Raw genomic sequence first — 12,954 nt, 5'->3', positions numbered from 1 at the left:
CTCCTATGCTTTTGCTTTCTTCACATTTTGTCTAGTGAACGAATAGAAGGCAAAATTTGATTTTCATTGAGGATTGTATTAAATCCAAGACGTAGTATTTCTTTTGAGTTTGGCCATATTTACATCTTAATCAAAAGCTTGGAAAATATTAATGATAGGTTAAATGTGCAAAATTTGGGGTTCATTTAATGCAAATAATTCTGCAATTTTTTTATTTTTCATTTTTTTTCTCAAAATGTGCAAGTTTAGCTAGAAAAGCTTTGAATTTCGATAGTGTAATTTATTTTAGAACTTCAAAAGACTATGTAAAATGCATATGTGAAAATGCAATTTACATGTGTTATGAGTTGATTGAGACAATGTACAGTCTGGAAAAGCTTAAATCGCATTTCTGAAAATAACAATGGAGTTCTGTAGATATTTATGTGCATGTTATAAGGACTGATAATTTTATGTTACAAAAGGTTGCACATATAACCAGTTTTAAGTAAATATATACATAGCTTTTACAAAAAGAAAAAGAAACAAGTGATTGGAACACTTGATATACAGACCATGTACAATTATTCCAACACATCATAGATGCATTGCCCAGTTGTCGAAGTTAACAATTCCATGAAGAACTGTAGAAAGGCCTGAGCAAATTCTTCGCAGTCAGCAGCTATAACTGTTCATTGAAGTCAAACAATTTCAATGCCTTACATTTCCACCCCAACTGCAACAAACAAAATTGACCAGCAGTTAATCAAAATGCATCACCTAATCTGGCATTTCATCGTACTCTGTTGAAACTAATTTTGGCAATCAAATGAACTGGTAGATATATCTATCAGACTCAGAAACTTGCCAGACAACAGAATCTGTTGCGAAGGACACTGTCTATAACAATTATCGTGCACCTTTTTTTTAGATTGAGCATGCTTTCCACAATGGATACCTTCACTGGCAGCCATGTAAGTCTATACTGTTATACAAGCATTGGTTGGGGCGTAAATGATAGTAGGAGCGATATGGTAGGGAAGCTTATCAATGCCAACATGCATATCAACCAGAGACATGAGCATAAGCCTAAAACTGTCATACAAACATTGATTGAGGCATATATGATAGCAGAGGCAATATGGTAATTGGTAGGGAGGCAAGATCAACGCCAACATGCATATCAAGCAATGCCAACAACAATGAAGTAGGCGCATTTAGATATTACAGAAATTACAAGCTGATGCCACCTCTTTTTGTGAAATGCGGTTATTGCATAAACGTGTATTATGGGAGAAGTTTCGTTTTTTAAAAACCCCAAAATAGGAAGTAAGGATATAAAAACAAGATTAATCAGACAGGGTGGAAAGGCTTACAAAAATTACAGCAGTATTGGTGTCACAGATCAACACCCTCATCAAGCCCTTTAGAACTAATTATCACATTTGAATCAATTTGTTTGTCGAACTTCATTTTACGCCTGGTTTCAAATTCTTGGAATCCTTCCATCTGAATGGAAAAAGGTCAGTCAGAGATCCGCATAAGTTACTTTTTCAAGATGCACAGAGGTGAGCACAATAGTGACTTACTTGTTGAAATTGGTCCATAGTGATGGGATTGCCATGTAGGGCTATGTTCTGCAAGCCCTTGCATTCTCTTAATAAATTTGAAGGCATCTGTAAAAATGAGAACCAACAAATCAATAGCTAAAATATGTCTGTAAAATAAACAGATAAGCTAGGAGAAGGGTGAACTCCAGGAATAGCACATTAAAGACAAGAAACTACACTTTGCAAATATCTATATTTGACACAATGACTATTTCATATCAAGTTCAAGACATGAGGATGTTTAATTTAAGGAAACGCCTTTTTGTGCATGTTTTATGGTTGATGAAGAGTTATATAACATATTTATACACAAGTCTGTTGAATAGCCTTGTGTGTGTGTGTGAGAGAGAGAGATAGAGAGAGTGAGTGTGTGTGTGCGCGGGGGCGTGAGTGAGAGTGTTGGAAGAAAATATCAGTTTAACAAAGTAAATATTGCTTTTTGTTACATTATGTGAGACAGACCGTACAACTTTAGATCTACTAATGCTGAGCATGCCTTTACATATATACATGACTCTGTGTGTGTGTGTGAATGAGAGAGAGAGAGACAGACAGACAGAAAGAGACAGCGAGGGAAGTTTGGAAATTACCTGATTGAGATTATTATTGTTCAAACAGAGTGATTTTAGCTGAATGAGATTGCAAACTGAACCAGGAAGCTCTTCAATGGAGTTATCTGTAACAGAAACTTCCAATCATGAGCCTTAGGAGAAACAAAGCTCATCACTTCAATAAAGGCATTGAAGTCAGTAAAAGTACCAACAGTGGATCAGAGAAAAGTAGAAAAATGATACTGTATATCAACTCAAAAATGTATTCCACAAAGACTAGTCATCTCACAGGTAAGAGTTGCTAATGTTCAATTTGATACGCATACAAAGCTATGACACCCAGGAGACCAAAGGAAAAGGAGAAACAGAAAGAATCACAGGAATCATGAGCTAAGAATGAAGGTACCATTTGCTTGCAGTTCTTCCAATGAGCAGCAACTTCCAATTGATTCAGGAAGAACCTTTAACTTGTTGTTTGAAACATTCAACAAAACCAACTGCATTGCCAAAAGATATTATCAATTCGTCTGCTCAAAACTTATCAGTGATAAGGAACTGCTAAGATGCCTGTCTAAGAGTACTAGCTTCCTTCAACAGCATCACCGTGAATACTAGAACTCACAAGTAGCTGATAATCTTTTTATAATAGCATGTGCAAGTGTAAAACAGTTCCACAATCAACAGAACCATTGAACTTGATTCAGAACCCCCAAAACACAACAACAAGAATTTGAATAATAACTTATAATGCAAGTCTATACAGTATTTTATCTGTTTAACAGTGATGACAAAAAAGATAACAGGAAACAAATTAAAACATGAAGCAAGAGGTGTGACAACTAAATAAATGTCACAATAAGGTGGCTTAATAGCACAACTTGATAAATTGATTGGGGTTTCTTTCCTATTACAGAATAATTCTCCAGTCAACGGCATTGGAAAGATCAAAACTAAAATAATTCTTTTGTTAGCTAAACACCTTTAAGGTAAAAATATTTTAACGAACAATAAAACTATGTAGGAGTAAAATCTTTATAGGCACATTAAATAGAACAGAGAAAGCAAGTAACATATAGAGTTTAATCAATCACTCACACTCCGCAAGCTCCCGATTGTGTCAGGCAAGCTGGTCAACAGATTTGCTGAGACAGACAGACGCTCAAGTTTCACCAACTGCCCCACTGAATACATGAAGTTTTTGTAGTTAGAACAGAGAGCCTGGCTCATAAAAGAAAAAAGGAATCCACTTAACATGAGTGATCTAACATATATAGACTTACATTCATCAGGCAAATTTCTGATTCGATTCCCATCAAATGTTGCCACTTTCAAAGACTGGAGTAATCCCAGATTCATGGGAAGGCGCTCAATAATGTTATCAGCTAAAATCTGAATACATATAATTAGAGATACAAGTTTTTTGCTCTTAGCATTAGATTATAAACTTAAGAAATATGTTCACCATTAATACAGTAAAAACTAATGATATCATTGTGAGTAATGAACAAGAAAAATTCTCTGATAAAAGTCCTTAGAAAACCTACAAAGAATTATTCAACAAGAAAAGTAACAGGACAAGTAGAAGAGTTATTATTATGGTCCATTGCAAAGTCCTACATCGGTACTACAAAGTGCTGATGTGGGGTATTTATAGCCTCGGGTTCTCCCAACCTAATAGTTAGCTTTTAGGGCGTGGTTCTCCCTCGGCTATAACAGCTATTTTCTATGCTTTATATTTCAAAATTTATGGTGCAAGATTTTGGAGTGGCTAATCAAGTAATCAGAAATCACCAAGAGTTTTCTTCCCCTTCAACAAACATTTTTTTATTATCTTGCTACATTTAAAGTTTAATCTACCCTCCTTAGGTCCCAATCAAGAATAAAAACAGATAACTATATAGTATTAATGTTGCCTATTCCAGTTCCTACAATTACATTTTCAGGTATATTGCTCTCTTCTTCTCTGTGCCCTTTACAAGAGCTCATATTAAGTTGTTTTCTTTTCAGGGAGGATCATTTTTCCATTGTATTTGCTCAACATGAGTATTAATGGTATCCCACTTATCAAAGTCTTTATGACAGAATGAAGAATTGTTTTTCTTCTATTTCTATTGACATTGCCTTCTGTAGAAACTTTTTCTACCCTAGTAAATTTTTTCCTATAAACAACAACAAATAACACGATAACTGTCTGCCCCATTTCTTCTCCCTAAATCATTTTCATTAGCTTTATATGCATTTTGGCTGCGAGTATATGAGTTTGATACCTTCTCGACAGCTAGCATTTATAATGTGATCTGACGCCAATAGCAGTATAGTTTTCTTTCCAAATAGAATAGATTTTTTCTAATTAATGAGGCCCTAATACATTAACAGACATCAGAAAAAAGAAGAGGAAGTGTAGGATGCAATACTTACAAGACGTTGTAAGTTGGTTAATTTGTTGATCTCCATAGGAATTTCAACTGTCACAGCAGAAGAGTGAGAATTAGCTTCCATGAAAACAACCTTTTTTAAGAAAATAAGTATACAAAAATAATCTTCTAATAGAATTTGTCTTTATACTCTGAAGTGATAAGAAGACAAATTAGGAGCTCAAGAAGCTGGAGAACAATACCCATTTTATTGTGTGTTAAGTCGAGGGTACGTACAGATCTTTCCAGGTCAAAAACTTCATCAGGAAATGTCTGTTCAAAAAAAGGCTAGTCAGGAAATCACAAATATGTGGCCTTTTCAATGGACTAAATATGTTGCCTTATTCAACTGTTTTAGCATTTCATCATAGTAAGTATCATCCATCAAAACAAACAAACAAGCAAAAAGTAACTCCTCTGACAATGATTACTATCCCGCCTCTACTTCCCACAATCTGCATTTGTTCACTTTAACCTCCTCGTAAATCAGAAAAGAAACAACAAAAAGATTTGCATGGGAAAGTCTCCTCTATAAAGACGCTTGATTATCTTTCGCTATCCTGGTTAACTTAAAGCATCTCTTGGTGTATAAACTACAAACTCCTGCCTATAGAGTCCAAGCTCCGTGTCAAGCTCTACCATGCATAGCAATGTTCATTTATGTCATGGTATTTGACCAGATAAAAGAGTTAAGAAGTTAAAAGACTTAAGTATTAGTGTCATGTACAACAAACAACAAGAACACATCCAGTATAATCCCACAAGTGGGATTCTACCTTTGTGCTCGAAAGCATGTATGACTAACAGTTACTTAAAAATTAGTCTTATAGAAAACTCATCACTTCATAGTTTAAATTTTGAATAGTTCAATGAATTTGATCTAAATAGAAAATGATATTTAAGAGAACATTTTTGGAATGCTAATCAAATAAACATGAGAATACAATGAAAATCAGAATTAGTGAAACGAAAGGTCAGACATAATTGTGAGATTGCAATTAAAAATATTTAGATGTCAGATTAAGATATTGCAGAAACACGAAGAATAAAGGGAAATGCCTTCAATTTGGAGTCGCGTAAAGCAACGATTCCAGTGGACCGCCATCGCGAAATTGTGCCAGCATCAGCGGACTTGCTACTGCGGCACCCCATTATCGATGATTAAAAATGATGGATTTTTCTCTAACTTCTCGGAGTTATCGAAGAAGTTGGGGTTGATAAATAAGATGAATAAGGTCTCCAATCTGTTTAGAGAAGAAAAAGCGTCGGAGACCTTTTCTGTCGTTTGGATATCCCCGAAGGGACACCAAAGGCGTTGACGTCGACGACCGTGGAACTCAGAGAGAAAGAGAAATCCCGACGCCTTTTTGACGGAAAAGCGCGTTTGATATGAAGTGGGGTCTCGATTCTATTTCGATTTTTTTTCGGTCGTCACACACTTTGGTGATATAAATATTCCTCAATTTTTATTTTGCCTTTTCTAGGCCATAATTTACACATTTTCTTATGCGTCTTTTTAATTAATAATAACTATAAAGATAAATGAGTTGTTATATTGTTATAATATAAAGAAGGACAAATTAATCAAATCATAATTAATTTGTATTTATTTTAAATAGATTCAAAGAATGATTATAAAAAAAATTAAAATAGGAAGGGAGGCATAATATCGTAATTCACAGAAAAAATAAGTTTTATAGAGTGAAATCTCAAAAGAATGACCGATAAAATTAAGTAATAAATATTAAAACTAATAAACTTTCCATGATATAGTTGCAGGCAACATATCATGCACTTCACCCTAAATAGTAGTCAACTTAATTCTTTTGATAGTCAACTTAATTCTTTTGAAATTTCACATGTTCAATAGATATTTTCACATGAGTACGTCATTGTAATCCTAGTAAAAGTTAGGTGTATTTTTAATTTACGATATGTAATATATATTTACATATTTCTAATTATTATTATTTTATCAATTCACACTTGATATTTCTAAAAATTATTCAACATATATTGCGATCTAGATAGTAAGTGGCGTAACTTTCAGCATACAAGGTAATATTGAGACAACATAGTTACAAAGGTAGTATATTGAATTATCAACTCTTAGAGTCTGTTTGACATTACTGCTAAAATTGTCTATTTTTCAGAAGCACTTTTCTAAAATGGCTTTCTTAGAAAAGTACGTTCGAAAAAAAAATTGTGTTTGGCTAATTCATTTGAAAAGTGTTTTTTATAAGCAAATTGTGTTTGGCTAATCTTTTTTAAAAAAGTGCTTTTAAGAATCAAATTACGATTAAGGGCAAGTATCAATGTACTTTTAATATTAATATTATTTATAGAGAGAAACTAGTTTAAACATCTTATAAAAAATCAAATTAAAATTTTATTTTTATTAAATTAAAATGTTCATATTCAAATTGTCAATCAATATTATTCAATTTTTTGAAGGGTTGAAATCTAATTGTTATTTTTTTTTCTTTTTTTTTTCTAATCTTACAAATATATTGTTGTTACCTTCTTCTTCTTTTTTTGATTCTGCAAAATAATACGTAAATAATAAATAAAATAATAATACATAAACATAAAATAAAATATAAAATTTATTATATAAAAATTAAAATTATTAAATGGAACTTAACCAAACATATGAGATATGTTAATTAATTAATAAGAGATATATTTAGTCTTGAAAAAAATAATTTTTTGCTTCTACTTTTTTTAAGAAACAAAAAAATTTAGCATCTTCCCAACGGCAGAAAAACTGCTTCTGCTTCCATTTAAAAGCAGATTTAATTTACAGGTTTGCCAAAGACCTATTTTTTTTTAAAAAAACAACAAAATAAGTTCTTCTACACTCCCAACAACAATGTCAAATATGCTCTTAATGTGATGATATTTAATAAGGGTGCTATAAGGTATTTGATGTTATGCAATAAAATATTATATATTGAAGTAATAAGCTCAATTTTACCAATCAACATTGTGATGGAATGGTAAGTAGGTGTCGAGTTCGAGTCACCTTAGCTTGGGTACTTTATTAGGGAGTGCCACGATGTGGGACTTTTGTTGATTTTGATACTCACCTGTTTAGAGAGTTCCCGATGTGGGACTTCTGTTGATTTTGATACTCACTTGTTTAGGGAGTTCCCGATGTGGGACTTCTGTTGATTTTGATACTCACTTGTTTAGGGAGTTCTTGATGTATGACTTCAATGGACCCCCTATCCTCTATGTCAATTTTGACGATTCCTCAAAATAACAACAATATCACGTCTAATGGACTGGACAATTCCCCAAAATAATAATAATATCACGTCTAATGAATCGGTCAATTCCCCAAATAACAATAATATCACATTTATTGTACCCATATACTTATACCCCCTATCATCCGTAGCAATAACAAATCAATTCCCCAAAACAACAATAATATCACGTCTAATGTACCCTTATCCTTCCGTGCCATCCATGTACCCCAATATCACGTCTAATGTACCCCTATCCTCCCCTGCCATTTGTCACCATCAGAGGTAGAATCAGTTATCAGGTGTCAACCATCAGAGGTAGAATAAATTTCTATAAATATGATTATTGTACAAAACTTTATTCCCTGAACACACACTAAACAATGGCCAAAAGAGGTAATTGTCCTCCTCGAGCTAATGCTGCCCCTCCTCAGGGGAGGCTCAATGTCTTTATAAATGAGGCATTCGTCTTAGGCCACCAAATTTGAATGCTCCATTTTTTAGTAATAATAGAATTATTATAGGTATTTTTTAACAAATAAATAAATTGTATTATGTCCTTCTTTTAGTTTGTTTCGAAACATTATACAATGTTTCTTTATTTTTTGTCAATTTTTAAATCTAACTTCCACATGACATGTTTTTAAGACCACACGATTAAAAAATATTTAAATATTAAAGAGAAGAAATAACTTTGAATTTAAAAAAAAAAAAAAAAAGTTAGGTCTCCAATTTGTTTTTGGCTTTAAGCCACTAATTTACTTGAGCCCCATCCTCACCCCTTCCACTTTCAGCCTCTCCAACTACACTTATCGCTCATCATGTTGTAGCACCCGTACATAACCGTGGTGGTCTTAGGGGTTTTGCTAGGATGAGATCCATAGTATTCGATAACAATCACATGCATAAAACAAATAAGTTCGCGTACGACATATGCTACTCCAAATTTGCTACGGCCGTAGATCTGGTTGTCCACGAAAGTTAAGAAAATCACTAATAAAAAAAAATTCACTGACTCACCTCCACCCTCACCTCCTCCACCTCCTGCCTTTCCACCTACACTCATCACTTATCATATTGTAGCACCGCACATAACCGTGATAGTCTTAGGGGTTTTGCTAGGATGAAATCATAAAACAGATAAGTTCGACTGCGGCACCTGTCACTCCTATTTTGCTACTGTATAGATCTGGCTGTCCATAGATGAGTGAATCACTAATAAAAAAATTGTTTGGAAGAAAAAGAAGTTGTTAAAAGAATATGTTGATGAAAAATATGAAGAATAACATAACAATTTTCACTGCTTTTAATTCTGCTTGTTTTAGTGTTTTAGTTTCTATTATTCTAAAGAATGTTCTACTATTTTCGAATTCTACTGTTTTCAGATGTTCTACTATTTTCGAATCCTACTATTTTTGTTTTCTACTGTTTTCGAATATACTTTCTCCGGTTGAGGGAATATGAATACAATTTCTCTACTTTGGAAATATCTACTCTAAATACTTGTTTCTATGGTTGTTATTTCCATTCTGTTAAACGTGTAGGACCAGAAGTGAATTAAATTACTTGTAAGATATGGCTACAATTTGCAGCTCGTAGCTGTATGTCGTTACACGCTTCCACAGTTAATAGTGTAGACTTCACTCCAGTTTATCATTCCGTATTATTTGGCTACCTGAATCTGATAAATATAGCACCAGCAAAATCAAAATAAGTAATCCTCTATAAGATTCGCTTCGAAGTAGCTTTTAATGGAATTGTGGCTGAAGGCAAAAAACTTCGCAGACAAAGCTGCAAAGTGGAGTTAATATCTCAGATGGTCACTCAACTATGCACTCTTCTCTCAGAAAGTCACTCAACTTTCAATTTTAACTCAAAAGTTACTCAACTGTGCACTTTTCTCTCAGAAAGTCGCTCAACTTTGAATTTTAACTCAAAAGTCACTCAACTATCCACTTTTCTCTCAGAAAGTCACTCAACCTATTAAATTGATATTTTAATTAAGATTTGCCGATATAAATTTTTAATTGAGAAACCAAATTTTAAAAGATAAAAAATAACTATTTAATGACCTGCTCCACTTGACCCGACCCGCTAAAAATATAATATTGACCCATTTTATGACTCTTTCTCCTCCTCCTGTGCGTTTTTTCTGGTTCCCATGGATGTTTTTTCTTCCTCTTTTAGTTAGCTTTTTTGGCTTAAGTCATTTGCGGCCCTTAAAGTTGTCCGCATATTTCACTTAGACACCTCAATTTATGTTTGTACCTATTGAACACTTTATATGTTCAAAAATGATTTCTATTGGACACAAAATGATGACATGGCAAAAAGAGTGTATTCCACACTCTTTAAGCGCGTACAAACATTAAAATTAACATTTTTTCTTTTCCTTTTCCACTTGTACACTTAAATTAATAGATAATATAATAATAATAATTAATAAACAAAAAAAAATCTTGTTCAAGATGCAACTGTTCATCATCTCTCTCACCCTCTTCAATTCTTCTCGTGTTTTTTCTTTCTTCTTTTTCTATGATAATTTAATTAAAATCTCAATTATTTACGCAAAACTCTATTATTTATAATATTTCAGTGAAGCAATTGACTATTTTTTCGTAAAAATCCATTATTATTTTTTGTATTGTGATAAATGATTACTAGTGGAAAGAAGATGAAGACAATGGGTGGAAGGTTTTAATGCTATTAGAATGAAATGTAAATGAAGGGTTAGCTTAGATGGACAATAATGATATATTATCGGCGCCGATAAAAGTGATTAAATTCGATGAAGAAGAATTAAGAAAGGGATGGAGGCGCAGAAGCCTGAAAAGGGAACGGAGAAGAAGAAGAAGCAGCTTGGATGTGATGGTTTACTGGAGGACGACGTAAATTAATGGACAGGAAAATAAGTTACGACGGAGAAGAAGAAGAAGAAGAAGAAGAAAGGTGCGTGGGGTGGGGTGGAGTGAGTTAATTTCAAAAATAATTTGTTGTTTTCTTAAAATTGCTTTTTAATTATTTCTAAATAGAGTTATTTAATAAATTAATTCAATTGCCATGTGTCATCATTTATGTGGTCCATTTGTTATGTATAAGCGATTGAGATGCACACATATTTTTCTTTTTATTGATTATTATTTTGTGTCAAATAGGTATAAATTTGTTAAGATTTAAGTGTTCAATAGGTACAAGCATAAATTGAAGTGTCTAAGTGAAATATGCGGACAATTTTAAGGGATCGCATATGACTTAGGCCTAGCTCTTTTTGTTAGGTTTTAATTTAGGCATCTCAATTTCAAGCTCAATATTATGTAGGAAATTAAAGGAATTTGAAGGAATTTGATGCATGAGTTTTTTTTTCCGTATTATTTCTCAATTTCAATTTGCCTTTGAAACTCTATTGGTAAATTCCCATTGGATCAATAGCTCAATGCTTGTAAAATTGGCATAAACATCAAAATATTTCGTGGCCTTGGAATTGAATAAATTGAGTGAGCAAGACCATAGAAAAGCACCAAGAGCAATGACATGAGCTCTGTTGTGATGAGCAGAAAGATATGCATGTTGGTATGAAGGAAAATTTCCGATCTCAATACAGTTGTTCTCCTTGATTTAGTAGCATACTCCATCTTCAAAAGTTGAATTTTGGACTATAATAGAAAATGCCTAAATCAAAATAGAGGAAGGGGAGAATCCATTGGGATTACTGCATAATATAGAGCTTGAAGTCGAGATACTCAAATTAAACCTAGCTAAAAGGGGAAGAAGAGGCAGCAACAATGGAGAAGTGAAAAATATGAAGAGGAGCAGAGGAGAAAGAGTCATAAAGAGGGGAATAATTTAGGAGCAAGGGCAAAAAAAAATGGGTCATATTATATTTTTAATGGATCGGGTCAAGTGGGTGGATCACTAAGTGGTTTAAATGATATTTTTTATTTTTTAAAATTTTGATTTGTTTTATAAATAATTAATATCAGCAAATTTTAATTAAAATAGCAATTTAATAGGTTGAGTGACTTTCTGAGAGAAGAGTGGATAGTTGAGTCACTTTTGAGTTAAAATTCAAAGTTGAGTGACTTTCCGAGAGAAAAGTGTATAATTGAGTGACTTTTGAGTTAAAATTAAAAGTTGAGTGACTTTCTGAGAGAAAAATGCATAGTTGAGTAACCATCTGAGATATTAACTCCTGCAAATCAGTTCACTGTAGAAGCTGCTAAGCGTACACATGAGCTCAGTATTGGCTCTTCCAAGTTATCCGACGTCGTTTCAGAGGCCATGATTAATCTCAATTGTCATTTTCTCGACATAGTTGTGAGTTGTCACTGTATTAACAACAATGTGTTGGTTTTTCTTATATTGAAAGTCGATGCGGTGTTTATGTTATAATTATATTTCTTTTTAGCTAGACAATGCAGTTATACTTGATTTAAAATGTTCTTGTGAAATTGTGGTAGCTATGGATTGAAATGCTTGTCTTTACAGATTTTCTGTGTTTGATTTAGTGGGAGAACACGAAGAACTTGAAGGCATATACCTTATCTGCCTTTTATCTTTGAAGTTATTCCTTTACGTTTATGTATCTCATTATTTTTTAGCTCCTTGCAGATAATTATGGTGCAAAAAAGGCCTTTTGGTGATCGAAGAGGATCTATATGAGGTTTCATCTAAGCAACCAATTAGGCATGAACCCAATTGTCAACTAGTTCCAGTTTTGAAACTTTCTCGTGAATCAATAGCTGTGGATGCTTATGCTTCAGGTAACAACAAATTATTTTGTTAGCTCTGAGATATTCTTCGCACTGTTTTTGCTGCATTATGTACCATTGTTAAAATGGAACTACTTGCTGATCAGGCCGAGAATATTGGAGAGAGAAGAGTTTAATGTTCCTGTGCAGATAAAGGTTCCATAAGATGTGCTCAACTAGACATCATCCAAGCAAGGGAAAAACTAAAGCTATCCCTTGGCGAGGAGACATTTGTTAGGTTGGGTTTTTGTGACATGGGAGAGGTAGTAGCAGAAAATCAATGGAGTTGTTTGGGTGCTTGCTTCATCTAGGAATTTTCTGAATCCTCCAAACACAGAAATTAAAATTCGGAGTCATAATATTGGTAATATGCATGTGAGTAAAGTCAATTTCATTGTTCA

The 12,954-nt window shown here is 33.2% G+C and overlaps 1 protein-coding gene across 2 annotated transcripts; it reads right to left on the bottom strand.

Annotated features, from left to right (window-relative positions):
* Positions 1-485: 485 nt before the first annotated feature.
* Positions 486-5,959, bottom strand: LOC125832259 (plant intracellular Ras-group-related LRR protein 7). Of its 2 annotated transcripts, none has more exons than XM_049511404.1 (10): positions 5,614-5,959; positions 4,758-4,827; positions 4,559-4,605; positions 3,421-3,529; positions 3,236-3,321; positions 2,547-2,637; positions 2,180-2,265; positions 1,569-1,655; positions 1,356-1,488; positions 486-715 (listed from the first exon to the last, which is right to left on the bottom strand). In XM_049511404.1, the coding sequence occupies exons 1-9, from the start codon at positions 5,704-5,706 to the stop codon at positions 1,378-1,380; spliced, it is 780 nt and encodes a 259-aa protein (XP_049367361.1). In that variant the 5' UTR covers positions 5,707-5,959; the 3' UTR covers positions 486-715; positions 1,356-1,377. The 2 variants fall into 2 exon arrangements, with proteins under 2 accessions (XP_049367361.1, XP_049367362.1); XM_049511405.1 differs by having other exon boundaries at positions 486-667; positions 5,614-5,925.
* Positions 5,960-12,954: the final 6,995 nt, after the last annotated feature.

The sequence above is a fragment of the Solanum verrucosum genome, unplaced genomic scaffold, assembly GCF_900185275.1.
Source record: "Solanum verrucosum unplaced genomic scaffold, falcon-dt-bn FXZP01000009.1, whole genome shotgun sequence".
Classification (NCBI taxonomy): Eukaryota; Viridiplantae; Streptophyta; class Magnoliopsida; order Solanales; family Solanaceae; genus Solanum; species Solanum verrucosum.
Note: the sequence above shows the minus strand (reverse complement) of the source record. Positions and strands in the feature narration are given on the sequence as shown.